Below are 17,608 nucleotides of genomic sequence, written 5' to 3' on the forward strand. Positions count from 1 at the left end.
AACTTTGTGCTTTCAGGACAGGGGACTTGAAGAAATTGAAGAGCTGGCATTAAGTTTCTTTGTAGCTGCAGCTGCTCACAGTAATCTGCCTCTGTGTTCCCTGGCAGGCAGCACAGCAGCACTGATAGCCTACAAATTTCCCAGGATGTGAGAAAAGGGCACCAAGAATGACGAATGGATCCAAGATGAACTGGCACGTGTCAGCAGACACACATGCCAGTTGCCTCACAGGTAGGATCCAGCCAGAGCCCTGCTGCATCCCACAGGTGCAGCCTGCAACTGCTCTGTGTCAAGTCACTGCTGATGGGGGACATTTAATGTTCCCTCTGAAAGCCCTGCTTGCTCAAGCAGGGCTTTCTGGTCTCTCTGGAGAGATGTTGCTGAGACTGTATTTTAATTGGCTTTCAAATCCCAAGATATATCAGGCAAGAAGACCTCACTCTGGTATGTTGCACTACATCCTTGCTTCTCCAGAGTACTGTCATTTTTCAGAGCAAATGCCAATAAAAAGGGCATGATGTCAGGCATTCCATCTGCAGGATGTGTGGCGCTCCTCCTTTCCCAACCACAGACTGATGGACGCTGCTGCTCCATCACTCCCGGAGGGAGCATTACAAATCCTTTCAACACCCATCCCCCCAGTTTCAGTAAAGATCCACTGACACTTGATGGAAAAAACAACATTGTATTTGATTTACAATTAACAGGATTTACAAATAATGAAAAAGAAACAGATTAGCCATGAAATTAGGATGCCTTTGTTGATGAAAGAATAACTGGCAAAGCACCTTGCTCTAGGAGTCGTATAGCTCAGTCCTAAACAGTATAAAATAAGTTACAGCCCAGGCAGGTTCAGGAATGATTATAGACAAATGCGAGAAGTCGAGTACAAAGCAAACAAAAAACTGCTCACAGCCTACTGGGCAGGAAACCAGTTCTGGTGAGGCTTTTGATTTTCAGAAACTGAAAGAAAGGCCCACTGACAAATACTAGGAAATTTTCAAAATGGGGAAAAAAAATAATATCAACAGACAGTAAAAGTCAGTGTGTGACAACCTACCAGGCAGGGAAAGCGGGCGGCAGACCTGGATTAGCTTGCTGAGAGTCAGCAGAGTCCGGGTGCTTGGCAGGACAATGAATGAAGGAGTACAGATGGCAGCACTTCATTAAAATGCTACTTTACTGCCAAAAACTTGCAAGACAAAGAGAAGTAAAGTTCTCTGATGTGCAATACAGCAATTTAAGAAGACGTACCTAACTTTCTGATTTGTACGGCGCTTACCTATATTGTAAACACACACTTTCTGACAAGTTATTTCAATTTTCTTTGCTATGGATTATAGTGTGTATTCAATCAAATGCAGCATTCCAAGGCTCAAAACTGACTGAGTGGTTTTCAATAGATGAGTATATGATTTTTTCCAATATCATAGTAGTATTTTACATCACAGATACAATAAAAACAAGTGATGGTATTTCTAGGACAGTTCCAAGATTCAAATAAAAAATCATCAGAACCATTCTAAAAGAGGGTATTATACATAATCAAATCATGTTAAACAGCACACTCTCGGCAAGCAGCTAATTACAAGCATTCTGCTGGTCATGTTTTTCACACAAAAGTCATTCAATAGCACATAAATACTTATTTTTCTGCTCTGCTTCTTTTTACAAAACCATTCATCAGATTCACAGAATTAGTACAAGTAAGGCACATTAGCATATATCATAAAACTCACAATAATAACAAAGAGTTTTAAAGTTTTAAGGACTGATTCCTTCTTTGCAGTGATTTCTGAACCGAACAAGACTTCATCAGTAGAACTCTTCTACACTGACATTACTCTTATTTCTCTCACATCCAACTGTGGTGGTGCATCACCCTTAAGATAAATAATTAAATTAGAACCATGAGTGGTAGCAAATCCCATTTTTAGATCTTGCAGAGAAATCGGACACTTTGTTCGATATGTTCATTATGAGCACAGACCAAGTTTTAGAGCTCTATGGAAGTCAATTTCCAGTTATCAAAATAAAAGGGGATATTGCCTGTGTCTCTGAGTATGTTATTGTTTTCCTAGTACAAATATTGCTTAAGGTAGAAAGGATGCTATGGTATTGAATTTACTTGCATAATGAATTCTAAATGCTGATGTCTCAGATTCTACTAAATCAAATGAAGGATAGGTTTTTCTTCTTCCACCCCCCACCCTGCCCCCAACCAAAGGACTCTCTTTCCCACAGAAGATTCATTTACACACAACACGGCTTTTAATTAGAAGCATAATTTACAGTAAAAATTCTTTACATTACACCTCTGCTATCAAAAAACCATGAAACCTTTCATTTAAAGTTGTAATTATACATTAAAAAATAGAACACTATTTCCTTAACAGGAAGAATGAATTTGAACATCTTCAGATCAGATTTCTTTATTGCGGCTTTTGAGTCAAAGGTCAGTCACTTTATTCTCTAGCGCAGCTGCTATTTGCTGTAAACGGAAGGCAAGCTGCATTTTTTGTGCAGCTGGATCCTCTTCAAGTGCATTTATAATCTGGAAGATATAAACACAGAAAGTTTAGAACAATTTAGCTTAAAATGTATGACATAGTTCTGAGACCAAGTGTTTGATACTACTTTGGTTGTAAAGAGTCTTTTGCATTCACTCCATACGAAAGTCCATATATTAGGCCCCATGTTTTATTTTTTCACAAAGGCAGTAAAAATGATTGTTACTTTATCTAAGTTGCTGTAATGTTTCCCATTATGTTGGGATACAAGCAAATTAATAGGTAGCACTTTATCTTGTAAAATATTCCATTCCAAGATGGAGCAGGCATGGGAAGAATTTCCTCAGAGCTATTTAAGAAACAGTGCTTTTACATACAGTGCACCCTAAACAGCTTGAGGGTCATTTACCATCAGTAATTACATCCCATCCCCATGAGCTGTACTCATGAGAAGCTCCTGGGTGGTCCATGCACAGGCATGTGGCAGGACCACGCAAGGTCTCCTGTGCCTCTAGGCAATATCAGGAATAAAGCCAGCAGCTCCCTTTTGGCTATCACCAAGAAGTGCCAAGACTCTGGCCCAGCACAACATAGCTCAGGAAAGCAAATAGCTCCTCTGAGGAGCCCCCAGCATCCCACAGCCTCTGCTGTACAGAATATCTATAAGAGGATATGACTCTTAAGACACAAGGGATTTGAAAACAAGAGCTAGTAAAGGTCAGCTGTTATGAGAAGGCTTTTCTTCAAATAGAGTTTTCAGGGTTTCCCAGATCAAATTCAAAAGGTTTTGAAAGGTTTTCATTTCCACCATCCTTTAGGAAAACTTTCCCACCAGCTATTAGATTTCTCCATTAGAAAAATGTGTTACGTGACAAAACCATTCCTTTTCTAGAACTGGCTTTATTAATATAAGTCTGACAGTGTAATCAAGCAGAAACCTTTAGCACTGTTTAAATACTATATAGACTTGCAAGTACAAAGATGGAAAAATGGAGTTTGCCTGTCACTACCCGTGGTTCTTATTACTTCTTGAACACCACTGACAATGGAGATTAATGCAGTCAGAATCAATCTAGCCAATAATTTCACTTTGAAGGGCTGGTATAGTGTTTGCATTTCGAACACTGGAGCAAATTTGTTTAGAAATAATTATTTTAATGAATTTGTTTTTAAAGCGTGAAAATATTTGTACAAGACAGACTTAATAAACACTTATTGCAGTATTTAAACTGGGCCTGATTTAATTTGATATTGTTTCCTTAATTTAAACAATTATATCTAGCTGTAACTCCTCAAATTTAGACTAAATAATTCATGATTATCTCCACTGGTGAATATATCCTTCATATAAATGTGGACAATTAGAATGTACCCACTTAGTCATTGTCAAGCCCTGCAGAGATGCAGAAGGTAGAGCACATGCTGGGAACCACTGTGTCAGTAATAAAGACAAGGGCAGCTGCAAAATGTTCCAATTTATGCAAATTAAAACATTTTCATGGAAAATAAATAAGCTTGATTAATTTTACTGAATGGTTCTTGACAGATTATCTCCACAATTCTGAATTAGCAGCCTTTTCATCAGATGTACCTCATTGTTACACAGTGACGTACATGGAAGGGAAGAGCTGCAGCTATGTACTGGGGTGTGCTGGCCTGCCACTGACAAAGTCCCACAGGCTGGTGGCTCTGCCTGGGGTGTGGATGAATCAGGGATTTACAGTTCAGCTGTCATTCAGGGTCCCCAAGTGTTTTTGTAAGAGGTCAAAGTACGGACATATTTGGGAAGGTGCTGAAAGCCAGCTTAGCACTGGTGGTGAGGGGTGAGGGAATGCCATGGGGCTGGCCTACATTCCTCTGTCTGCTTCTCCCACTGACCATCATTGCAAGACTTCTCAGGATGATTTGATTTTCCCTGCTCGCATCTGTTTAAAAGCTGTGACAGGCTGGCTGCTCCTGGATAAAGCAGCTGCAGCGAAGGATGCGACTCACTGTCTTTAGTGCTGAATGTAAGTGAAAACACGAACTGTGCTGAGGTGCAAGACTAAGCGAATACAGCTCACATGTACTGTGCTCCTTTTTGATTCAGCATCTGTTCTTACTTGCTTTAATTCTGAGAGTTTTCTGGAGGCATTCATTTCCATGGAAACCTTTGAATAAAAGTTTCCTTCTCTCTTTTTGTCTTCAGATTAAGTTTGGAGAGCCATAGCCACAGCCCAGCTAGTCTGGGATATTCTTTGTCCCCCTTTCCACAGGGTGTGAAAAACCAAAGAAACTTTTTAAACTGAAGCTGTGAGCCTGCTTTTGAATCAGGCTACATTCAACAGTTACTCTACTTTTGGTTTACTGCAGGCAGGCACTTCACTTGGCATGGCAAAACAGGGATGGTACCTTGCAGGGAAGTTTAAAGAGCATTTTAACAAATAAAAATGTCATGGCTCCAATTCCTACAAGCAAAACAAGTTTAACAGATTTTTCCAAATAAAAAGGCACACTGTCTTGAAACCTGATATAGCTCTGATGACTTTTTGCTTGGTGACATTGTTATATATTTATTAGGATGGTAGAACTGAAGAGAAGTGATTTTTAAATCTATTTATCTTTCAGATCTTGTTAAACTATCCATTAAACTATCCCTACCAAAATCAGATAGTGATGAAATTGTTCATAATGAAATTGTTCATTTATAAGGATGTTATCTTGAACAGTGTAATTGCCAAGCAGGGTATATAACTGCAAGGTTTGTGTTCAGCATTGCTTTTACCTGATCATTCAGTGAAATCCAGAAGTCACTCCTTTAGACTAATGTTAGCTTTCATAACCTTTTACCATTGACATTAAAGCATGAAAACAAAAGGCATAACTTACCTCATCATAGTATTTGTTAGTGTACTGGTAGAGTTGGTGTAGAGCCACAAGCGTGTTTAAGGAATCAGTATGTGCCTGTTAACACAAGCAGGCAGCAAACATGTCAAAATAGGATCACGCACAGCTGAAACTTATGCACATGCACAACTGTTGGGTACAACTGACAAAATTTCCAAATGCAAGCTCTGTGTTTAATTTTTGTTGAATGACACTTGGGGCAGAGAAAAGGAGTGAGAAAACTTTTGGTTGGTGATTTTTAGATCAAGACTTTCCCTCTGCTATTTTTCCAGCCTGCCCACAACTCTTAACATTGGAGGGGGAAGATAGTTTGAATTCTGAACGTCAAACCTGAGGCTACAGCTCAACAGCTCAAACATCTGTTAGCAGCATGGGTGTGAAAAGCTAAAGCATTTACTCAGTACAATCTACATATTGTTGAGATATTAAGAATTGGTTCTGACACGGTCATCATGGGTGTTTGAAATCCTTTCTCCAGCTCTTTTTACATCCTGGAAATTATTCACACTCCACTACAGCAAAGGTGTAACTCATCAATATCATGAGCACATGTACATTTGGAAAAAGCCACCCGAAACATGATGATAGAAAGGTGGGGGGGAGGGGATGGTGAGAGGAGAGAGAGAGAAAGAGCTTCAAATGAAGCAGGAAATAACCCTTCCATTACCTTATCTTCCCCCTCCCCCCATACATATGACTTATTTAGTGAATGTGCTCTACCTGTCTGAACAGATGTTCTTCATTCAAATGTGTAGGATTCAAGTCTCTAGCTATGCCTTTAGTCTTTTAAGTTAGTTAAGAAAATGAAGAATTGCAAAATATTGCTACTGGCATAAATGATTACCCGAGGGATAAAGCAGCAGAGAAACATCCATCTTCCCTTGCTCTATAAAAGTCACTTTTAGAGCTGGTCAAAATTTGCAGTGTTCAATCACTCCTTCCATATTAATTTTGATCATAATTTATAATGAAAATAGAAAGGAAGAACATATCCCGCTGATGTTAAAACATTATATTGAATTTACTTTTAATCACCAAATGTTCTAATTTTATATACATCTCAATTTATGTAATAAATAAAGTGAACTGTAAAATGAAATGTCACTGCAGATGAGTTTTGTAGTAAATGACTGAAAATAGAAATGCTCTCATGAGGATGTTGATCTGCAAAATGTTAGGTCCTAAGGGCACTGAAATAAACAAACCGCAAAAAATTCCCCAAACATCCTCCTTACGCTAGAACTCTTCAACTAAATTAAGCAAATGAGCAAACCAGCCGGTAAATACACTGCCTTCTTGCTCAGGCTAAACAACATCTTTAGGGCTGGTGAGGGACTCTCCGGGTTCTCCAAGTTAAGTAGAGTGCTTCAAAGGCAAGAGCCTGCCTGAGCTGAGCTGAGCTGCAGAGCAGACAGGATCTTTCAAGGCTGAAGCAGGTTTTGAATGACTTTGTTCCACCCATCTCCAACCAAAGTCCCAGACAGCAACCACCACACTCTGCTCTTCTCCATGTGAGGTCACCCAAATAACCTACACTGCAAAATCTGCCACTGAGCAAGCATGATGAACTTCTTACATGTAGCATAAAGCAGAAGTATTGCCCCTGTATAGACAATTCTAAAATATGCTATACTTAATGTTCATGCCTCCTCTTTAATTTCTGGAATCTAATTTTTGGTGTGGTAGCACTGTGAATTCAGTCACTACTCATTGTCAGTATGATCAATGCTAAACATCCTCTATATGCTGTGGAGTGAAAGCACAGTTCAAGAGTGTATAATTTTTCCACAATGGCTCTGAAAAATTCAAACACTGTGCTCTATTCCCTGCATAACTCAGATAGATTAGTGACAATAAGGATTCTTGATTCTATTCAATAATCAACATTTCAAAGGTTGAAATATTGGCATGACTACAATGAACAGGAGTATTTCAGAGATTTATGAAATCATCTGATATTTGCACATACAAAAGACTCCATTTGTTGAGATAGAAAGAGAAGACAAAAAAACCCAGTATTATACTTGGCTCCAATTTCACTACAAAAAAATGGATTTTCTTCTTACCCTAGAAATCTCTGCTAGATGGGTATTCATGTCTTGGTCACTCACTGGCACCATCTGACGAATACCTTTGTAGTAACTGCAAGAGATTAAAAAAGAGTTTCAGTTAAGAAAATAAACTGTTTCTTTCTGGTAATTCTGCCATTATTTCAAACATGCTTCCTTACTAACACAGGAAGAAGACATAACAGACCAATGATTCCTTCAGCAATCCTGCCTTCCAATATTAGTACTTTTGCAGTAGAGGTAAATCTTACCTGATTGTATAGGAACGTACCACAGGAAAAAAAAATCTATAATTGCAGATAATGATTATTTTAGGTCTTAAAACTGTCAAGAGCTTTCTTGTGTGGCAGATCTTCCATGATATTAACAGAATTTCCAATTTGTAAATGAATAAAGTCAGAGACAGAAAAAAGGAATGTTTATGAAAATGTTTTCAGGATTTGGTCTCTACTGACTTCTGGAAGTGCAGCATTTGTTAGACAGATCATGTGAGTAGCAAACTGCAGAAAACAGCTTCATATTTTCTTCTGAATAAATCTCTTCTTCTGTCTGTACAGACAAGAATATGCACTGGGTCCTAATGGAGCTCCATTTCAACTCTGCCAATGCCACCACCAAGGGGATCTTTAAACCTTTGAGTGTAAAATTTTTAATATTTGACAGCTGACTTTGACTATATCAGCACTCCCTTTTCTTCTTACACAGGCTTAAAATCCTAACAACAACTGAATAACCATGAAAAGAGTTGATACTTACTCTTCCACCATTTTCTTATAGTTAGAGATTTCTTTCGCATAAAGTAATTTATTACTTGGAGAATCCTGAAAAATTTAGAATATGGAAAAATGTAGGTATTTATGAACATTTCTAGGAAGCAAAAGAAAGTCAAGAATGTAAGATCAAGCCTTTATATTCACATACACTTGAGCTTTACAGATATTAACATTTGGATACTTATTAACAAAGGTGGGATTATTTAATAAAAAGATGGTGCTTACACATGGTATAACTGCTGAGTTTTACAAACGTATCAATGCAAGGTGATAATAAATTATTGGTGGACCTGACATAATCAGTTCTTAAACATGCTTTTTATAAAAGCAGTTGCTATCTTCTGCTTTTTCAATAGCATCAATTGGCAGACTACACAGAAATACTGACAGTTCACCCACCTGTTAAGTGGTGAAATGTTAACTTCATTATAAAACTAAAAAGAAACGATCAAGGCTGTATCTCCTCAGAGAATGGGTATTGTCTGTGAGGATGCCTTTTGTCTCGTCAGGCATGAGCATAGTCAGGATGTAGAATGCAAATCACTTACTCTGCTTAATTTGTGCTCTGTTCTTGTGCAAGCATCCATGAAAGTCTGTGCAATGACTGACAAGGAAGCATCCACTACTTCATGAACATGAACATCAAAGATGAAATGGGGATTTTTCAGTATGTTTACCCAGAATCTAAGAGGCAGGCTACAAAGCAAAGAAAAAGATAAATAATCCTTTTTACACAATAAATATTCTACAACAAGAAAATCACATGAAATCAAGTATGGGCTTTGCATTTCCATCTCCTCACAAGAGTGATGTTTAATTTTATATTTCAATGTTTATACAAGCTTGTTTGGGTTCCATGCTTAAAAACCAACTCTTTACTCTCAGAAAAACTCATATGAGAAGGATCTTGAGTGCCCCAAAAGAGCAAGGAAGAATGTATGCATGGTCAGAGAAACTATCAAGTAGTATGTGTTAGATTTTGTGATTTGACAGGTAAATCTGGTCCCATTTGTCTCTTGCTTTCCTCTTCTCCGAGGAAAGACAAAAAGTAAAATATGGTAAATCTGCCAGTGACAATCCCATAGGTAAACCGGTTTCATTTTTTGCCGCTTCTAGGCTTACAGGGAATCTTTTTCATCACACAAACATATTATCTCAAAATTCTGAGGATTATAAATGAAATTTACTTTGATTTATGGTAAGAGTGTTAGTATGTACCTGGGAATTATACTCTTATTTCTCTGCAATGACTCTGTTCATACTGTACCTGTTTGTTTTCCAGATGTGAATGGTATCTTCATCCTTGATGTCATGTTTTTCTGCTTGCTCATCAAGAAAGTCAAAGAAATACTTCACAGCTGGTGGTACCACATGGTTTGAGTTGAGCACACTATGAAAGAAGTCATCTACAAACTGCTGAAGTGTCCCCTAAAAGCAAATTTTAAAAAATCAGTTTCATTCGTGTTACAAGCTGAACTCAGCATCTTTTATTCCGATGGACATAATCCATTTGCTGTCACTGATGGCCTTTATCCTGAGTGCTAAGAGTGACAAAAAGTAAGCAATTTCTTAGAGCAGTGAATTTGTAAACTGCCAACACAGTAAAGACCTTCTTATGTTCTAGACTCAAAGGTTGTGACTTCACCAGAAATCCTATGGTTTGCACAGCAAGGTGTGCCTTCTGCTTGACAGAAGAAGAGGAAATTGGTTGCTACATTTACCCTTCAGGATCATTGTGCACATGAAATAATTTTTAGCCACTTTTTAAAGGTTTTGCAGCTTCCCACATCCAGTTTCTCTGACAGCAGAGCACTGCAATTTTTAAAGACAGACTGAGAGGAAGAAGTGCTATGAGCATTTGCCCTTTTTTGTCTAAGGGCAAGCAGATGGGCCTCATCAGACATCCAGTCTGACTCAGCTTCATGGGATCCACAGAGCCCAAGGAGTGAAGTGTCCAGAAGTGAAGTGTCCAAGAAGTTCTTGGATTCTGGCATCTGCCTGGATCTTAGTAATGGCAACCTCAGAGACTGTCCCCTTGTTTTAGAGAGGACCCTGTTGAGGCAACACAGAGCTCATCCCCAGTCAACTGATTGGCCCTACAGGGACCTTTGAAGGGCTGCATCCTCTTCCCAAGCATGACTCCAGCTGACAGCCTCCAAACAGGAAAGGGACCCAGATGGCAGGGAGCTCTAAGACATTCTACTCTCAGCCAGAACACACAAGTCCCAGGGTTGAAGGGGTAGATGTGATCTCAGCTGTAACACCTCACCAACATTTTATGAGTCAGTAAAGCTCCAGACTTGGTAATAACTTATAAAATGGCTATTGGGAATACAAAGCAGTGGCTTTATTATCAGAAGAAAGGGATGCAAGCGTCTTTTTGGTTCTTCATCCTGAGTCTATGTCATCTATCTGAAGACTTTCCTTCATATCCACTTCCATGCTTGGACAAGTGGCCTTAGCTGGAGCCAGACTGACATCATTTTCACAAAAGGAGCCTGACTTTGTGGTCATTAAACACATTATTGTAAATTCTAATTCTTTCTCCATGGAGAAATGTTTAAAAATTTATTTTTCTCATTATCAATTCTGCAGTATAGGCACTAAAAATTCTCTAAAAGCACTATTATTATTTGGAGACTTGGTTTTTTTTCGGGTTTTACTGGAACATTGATCACATACAAGAACAGGGAAATATTATAGGAAATATAGAAGTTTATAAAGCATTCAGTTCAAAAGAAAACCCAACAAAGTATTATCTAAACAGGTGGCACTGAGCAAAATATCCATCTTTGTCTTGCAAGGAAAATCCTTATTTAACGATCACACAATCGTGGTTCTCAGCTTTGAGCAGGAGTTGTACATTATCTCCTCAGGGCATGTTAATCACTTGAAGCCTTGAACACCAGCTTGTATGTACATGGCACATATTCCAAATTGCAGATGAACACATGACTAATATTTGCACGTATTGCCTCAGTTGTATCTCAAAATCTATAGAAGTAAAGTTAACTACAGCACATCTGAGTCCTACCTTCACAGAAAGAAGTCTGGTCAGGTAGATCTCTGTAATAGCTTTGGTCCTCTCTTTTTCTTTCACACTGCCCCGCTTTGATTTCCCTTCATCCATTTCATCCACTGGCCGGACTAGATGCCAGACCTTGTTTTCATCTTCCAGGAGTGCATGCCCTAGAAACAGTAATTGCAATAATTATAAAAAACATCCAACCCCAAAACAGCAACACAAAAGTAATCATATACATATATACAGGTTCCCTATCCTTAACATACCTGTCCTCTTGTCAAAGGGATCTAGATTACTCTATTCCTGTCCAACATACACAACTCAAGTACTAAATGTTCAGTGGCACAGAGCTGAAAAAAACTTGCTTTTGTCAAGACCAAAGGGAGAGGAAAGAATCACGCAATAGGAAAACTTCAAGCCAGGACAGGGATAATTTTTGCAGTAGCCAAGAGGAGTCATGGCTGGGACCTGGAGGTTGTTCTGAATCACCTCATGTCATTGTCACAGGTGGGGAGAAGGGACTTTCCTCTGGGGAGAAGGGGTTCCTTCCAGTGGAGTAAGTGTGGAAGGAGCAGTGGGGTAATGCCAGTTTCAGTGGAACAGCATAACAGAGGGAGCAGTCAGGTACTGTCTGTTGTTGGGGGTTTCTATGGTGAGCAATAATGTTTCTTTTCTTATATCCACTGTCATTAGTTTTCTTTTCTCATCTCTTTGCTGTTTCCAGTAAATTGTTATCTCAACCCATGATTTTTACTTTTTGTGTCTCCCATTGTCCTCTCCATCCCACTGCAGGGGAGGGGAAGGTGTAGGGGGAAGCGAGCAAGCAGTGCATGTCTCGGAGTGGTAGAAGAGTAAATTGAATAATACCATTCCTAAATCACAACAGTCATGTAAACACAGTATGTGTATGTTTTGAGGTCCACACAATTAAGTTCTTTTCTTCTTTGTGAATTCTCAAAGACATGATCAAGTTATAGAATCTTAGCTAGGTCTGACCCCATAGCCACCACAGAAATACAAATTGCAGCCTACTCCTGGTACAACCTGGTACAACCTTTTCTCTAGGTAAAACCATTACAATTCACATCTTCACTCCACTTGCTGAGGTCAAAGTATGGTACCTCAGTTCAAACTTTCCTTTTATCAGCTTTGATAAGCACCACTTGACTTTGTAGTTGAGAGGAGGAAAAATCTCCCTTCACTGAGATTACATGAATTTCAGCAACCAGAGATAATGACTGAAGCAAATTCATATACATTCTAATAAGATTTAAAACAAAAATTGTTTGTAAGTATTCATAGTTTAAACCAGAGGGAGAGACTCACATCAAATCTGTTACAATAAAGCAGAAACAGGAGTAAGCACTTGGATGATAATGGATGGTTACAGTGCCTCACTGTGCTGCCTGGAGCTTGGCCCTGCACCCAGTGCCAGGGCTTGGACCAACAATCACACAGTGCATAGAAGCAGTTTTGCATTTCAGCATCACACTATTGCTCAAACTCCATGCCTAAGGAGCTTCTGTTACAGACAGCTCTAAAAGAGATGATACAATTGTTTTAACTTGCCATTAATATTCCTTGAAAAGGTTTTCTGTGTCACTTTCAAATCTCCTAGTTTTGTTTGCTCTTCCTTTAATTCCTGAAATTTTGCATAGTCCCTAAAATCAATGGTGCTTTTCCAGTGGAAGTTATTGAATCAGTATATTTAAAATTATTGACATCTTAAAAATATGAAAGTTATTTTTCCCATAAAAATTGTGATTCAGCCCTGCTGTACAAATTATTTTGCATTCTGCTAAGTTTTATGCCTTAATATACACCTCTAAACATAACTGAATCGCAGTTACAGCACAGAATATCAGTTTTTAATTGCATTAACTTTGACCATAATAGTTAATTAACTAAGTTCCTCAACAGCTACATTGAATTTCCCCGTTTGCATGTACATTTAATATTTTACATCACAGGGGAAAATAACATTTAAGAGTAATCTGGCTAAGCCAACACTTTTGCTTGAATCTACTTTATATATTCTCATGAAAAGCATTAGTTATGCAGTCTTCTGGGACATTTACTTCTTTTTAACAAGGTAGGGAAGAAATATAAATCCCACATTAAATCACATTGTCCTTTGAGAGTCCTTAATTCAACTTGGAAGTTCATGTGAATGAAGCCAGAAAAAATAAAAGCTATCACTTTATTTTGAAGCAGTTGTGATTTCACAATAGATGCCATTCATAGCAATCATCTGCCAGTACAGTAAGAACCACTGCTGGGCATGAAGTATGGAATTTCTTTTGCATCTCCTGTTATTCACTTCTGGAAATTAACAGATCAAATCATGCAGTTAGACCAGAAACTATATTCCAGCCTTATGTCAGTTCTTTAGTACACTCCTGCTTCCTGCTTTGAATCAAAGGAATTCATTCTCTCTTTGCCCTCCTGATGGTATATGGTCCAGTTTAGCTTTGGACAGAAGAGGAAAGTGCTAAAGTGGTTTCCACTGAGATCACTGGCTCTTACATGCAGCTGAGTTTGTTCTGTGTTTGTTTAGCAACAGCAGAATTGGCTACTAGTGGAATAGTAGTTATTTCATAGGAGAGTAAGGATCAAGAGACTACAGCTCAAGCAGATGAACTTCTGCAACCTGAAGAGCTTACTTCATTGCTATAAATAGCAGGAAGAAAGAGGAAGAGAAATTCAGATCATGGACCAAAAAAACATGTTAGCAATATGGTTGCTAAGAGAAAATAACAGTTTTATGAGATGATATTTTCCTCAATGGAAAAGTAGAAAATGAAGAAAATAAAAGATAGGGGGAAATACCTCCTTTTTATCTCCTTAGTTGCACTAAGCATCAAGCTGTAAGGAGGAAGAAGATTGTGTCCAGGGGGTCAAATGCTTCCCCCCGAGCTCTTTGTCTTGGCCCTCGGACATTCTTTGGCCAATATAAAAAAATTATTGGGGTGTTGGGGGGAGTGTTAATGGCAAAAATTGACTGTGCTCACTAGTTACAGTGGTAGGAACCATGATGTAAACATCAGACAATGCAGCACCTTTCCCCTTTTGCAACGTGCAGCAAATTATCTTCCTTCCAGTCTCCCCTACCTCATGAATACTGTTCCATGGAGATGGAGGAAGGGCTGCCCTAACAGATCTGCTAATTAGTATTTCTGATCTGCAACCCTGTGTCTATTTTTATTCATAATTTTAAAAGGGAAAAAAACCCCAACAAAAACCAAACAAACAAACAAAAAAAAAACAAACAAAAAAAACCACACACAAAAAAACTCCCCAAAAGATAATATCAGGAAAAAAACAACCAAAACAACAGAATGTGTTGTTTTGGTTTATAGTTCAGTACAGAAATACTAGTATGAAATCACTGGAACCATTCTCCTTCTTGATATAAATTAGTAACTGCATTTATTGTCTCCAGAAGCAAAAGATGCTGCATTTAATTTGTCACAATCTCCAGCTTCCAGTGTCTTCCTGTTAAAAGCTCTGAATAAAAGCAGCACAGAAGCAACGCCAGGATTTAGAGCAACATCTCTGAACATGGTTTTACATTTTCAGTTGGTGCAAAGCCTCCTACTTTGGCTGACAGTCAATGGCTTCAGCTGACACTTCTCAATGCAGAAGGTGCAAGTTAATGAGACTGAATAAAAGGAAATCCACTTCGTCACAAGCCTCATTCATAGTCAGGATAGGATTTCTGTTTATTCAAACCCTGTAAATCCCTGTGCCATATAAATGTGTATGTGTGGGAGGGGAAGCCTCTGATCCTCTCCTCTCCCTTTTATACACAGTGTCTCACAAATCATGGTCACAGCAGGCTCTCACTTTGTACCAGCTTTGTAACATTTTATAGCTTTCCAAGAGAACAAGTTGGCACCAGATAGCTCTGAGGACCTTACAGTGCTAAAGAAAGCAGGGTAGCTTGGCATGAAACACTGTCATCCCAAATTTGTACACTACCATGGTGCAAGACAGGTGTAGAGAAGAAACACGGTGGAAGCTGTTAGCACTTGATACTTTGGGATCTGAATTCTCTGCAGACTTTTCTCTAACATGCAAGAGCCCTTGTGTGACAGCACTGTCCCCAGAAGTCTGTTTTTCCTTTACAATTTAGTATGCCACACAGATAACTAATGAATTCACCTTGGAGTACAGATAGATTATGCTTGTTCAAAGAGCTTCATCATACTGAATCATATTGAATGATATAATTGCAGAAGAAGGAAAGGAAAAAAACCTAACCTAAGAAAAAAGAAAAACACCTGATCTGGTCCTCTACTGCCTGCCACAGGGGTAGAGAGGTGAGGAGGATGAAGATTGGCAGTGCAGAACAGAAGGCTGACCACTATTCTATATCAAGAAAGCAAAGCAAGTTAAGGGCACCACCAGGCTCCATTCACAGCCCACTCCACTTATGTAGAGGTGAGGTGACCATAGCCCCAGCCACCAGTGCAGGCAAACTGAACAGGGACTAGGAATCAGCACCTTGCCTGGCTGCACTCCACTGCCTTCTATATTAAACTGGATGGCTTTTAAGTTAACATGCTGGGTCAGCACCTGCTGTGACAGAACAGTCACTGCTTGGCCAGCTATGCCAAGCACTTGTAAAAGAGTGAGGATAGCAGCAGCAGTGTACACATGACCATTAGAAGACTCTTCTTTCTGGTGGAAAAAAAGTCACAAAAGAAAGAATCCAGGAGGACAGAGTAAAAAGTAAACAGTAAGTAATTCTGCCCATCTTAATTTCCTGTCCAACACTCAAAACAAATGAAAGTCTGAACCTTTCTGCTAAATAGCCATATTTGTCAGAGCTATCAGCTGAGACCCATCTTTTTGAAAAATGTACATTTCTGGCATATTGTTTCCAACCTGTTTAACTGCCCAGCCCTCAAAACATATTAAATCTAAGATCAGTAAATCTGTTTAAAGGAATGAAACTATTAGGTGAAGTAATGGCCTTTGCAATCAGTGCTAGAGAGAAAAGCATATCAAATGAGTTCATGGGAGGAAGAATGATCTCAACAATTATTGTTCCATAAATCTAACTTCTACCTCATGTAAAATAACTGAATATAAGGATAAAAAAACCCCAGAGAAACTGAAAAGGAAATACATGTGACTAAGAACATATAATCACAAGTAAATGTTGCCATAAAAATCTGAGTGCATTCAAGGCTGTAATGGATATTGTGTCTCAAGATATTTTGAAATATAGAAAATTGGTCTAGACAGAATACTAACACACAAAAGTAAAAGCTTTTAAGATGGGTTGCAAGTTAACAGGTTTCTTCTGTGTTGCAAAGTCCAGGATACTATAGCAGACAGCAATACAGCAGATGCATTAGTGATGTGAAAGAGAAGAAACATTACAAGGAAATTCCTGATGCTCACTTACAGAGGATTGAAAACCTCAAAAAGAGCAAAGGAATTGTGAAAAATGGTGTATCTAATAAAGAGACAAAATTCATGGAACGATCAAAGTCAACTAAAAAGCCCTGGGGAAAAACAAGTTAGCATATCTGGTGAAACATCACTCAAAAGGAAGGGAGACGCAAAATCTGGAGGTACAGAGATGAGTTTGCAAGGCAACACAGTTGTAAGAAATGCTACAAAAAATTACATCAGATTCATTATGGGAGAGGGGAGCTAGTCTCCACTGTGCTTCATCTAGAACACTGCATTTAATTCTCAGTCTAATAAGAAGTGAAAGAAATTTGAAGAGGAAAGTGAGTAAAGGCTTTAGAAAGGAGAAAAAGAGATAAAGCTCTGGGAAGATGAAATGTACAGTTTGAGTATAGATGTAGTGTGATTAAAAAACAAAATATGGAAGGAAATGTTTAACAAGAGTGCTTTCTATTAAGTTGGGGCATGGACTCATAGCAATTATGGTTAGAGTCCTAGGGTTTAAGACTTTTATAATGAGGGCAAAGAAAACCATTGCAAGTGTACAGTGGGTAACACAACAAATAAACTCTATATAGTCTGGTGGGGAATATCTAGCTCCATGGAAGTGCTTGATAAACAAAATCAAAATGGCAGCATCACTATGTGTGTTTTGACTTCTGATCATCTTGGGAGGTAGGGAAGCCACAAGACACTTACTTTCCCCTGGGACATCTTGCTGATTATCCTCTGGCTGCTGGGAAATCCCCATTTTTGATAAGATGAGCGTGGCACCATCTCGGACCTTTGGAAATAGAAACACAGAGATATTTTTCAAAAGAACCACGTGTTACTGAACCTCTTTCTTAAACCCTAAACTGGGGTTTCTGTGATTGGTTGCAGGGAATTTCTGACAAATGCTAACCTTCCTAGGCTCTTTGG

At 38.7% G+C, this 17,608-nt stretch overlaps 1 protein-coding gene across 4 annotated transcripts in view; it reads right to left on the reverse strand.

Annotated features, from left to right (window-relative positions):
• Positions 1-669: 669 nt before the first annotated feature.
• PLXNB2 (plexin B2) overlaps positions 670-17,608 on the reverse strand; it is a 251,670-nt gene continuing 234,731 nt past the window's right edge. For all 4 annotated transcript variants that reach the window (XM_036400705.2, XM_036400707.2, XM_036400706.2 and 1 more), the window contains 8 exons: positions 17,387-17,471; positions 11,273-11,427; positions 9,506-9,666; positions 8,787-8,934; positions 8,222-8,286; positions 7,463-7,538; positions 5,379-5,453; positions 670-2,554 (listed from right to left, as the gene is read on the reverse strand). In XM_036400705.2, the coding sequence (XP_036256598.1) occupies positions 2,450-2,554; positions 5,379-5,453; positions 7,463-7,538; positions 8,222-8,286; positions 8,787-8,934; positions 9,506-9,666; positions 11,273-11,427; positions 17,387-17,471 (870 nt within the window). In that variant the 3' untranslated portion in view covers positions 670-2,449. The remainder of the gene's footprint in view (positions 2,555-5,378; positions 5,454-7,462; positions 7,539-8,221; positions 8,287-8,786; positions 8,935-9,505; positions 9,667-11,272; positions 11,428-17,386; positions 17,472-17,608) is intronic.

Source organism: Molothrus ater, chromosome 5 (assembly GCF_012460135.2).
Source record: "Molothrus ater isolate BHLD 08-10-18 breed brown headed cowbird chromosome 5, BPBGC_Mater_1.1, whole genome shotgun sequence".
In the NCBI taxonomy this organism is placed as follows: Eukaryota; Metazoa; Chordata; class Aves; order Passeriformes; family Icteridae; genus Molothrus; species Molothrus ater.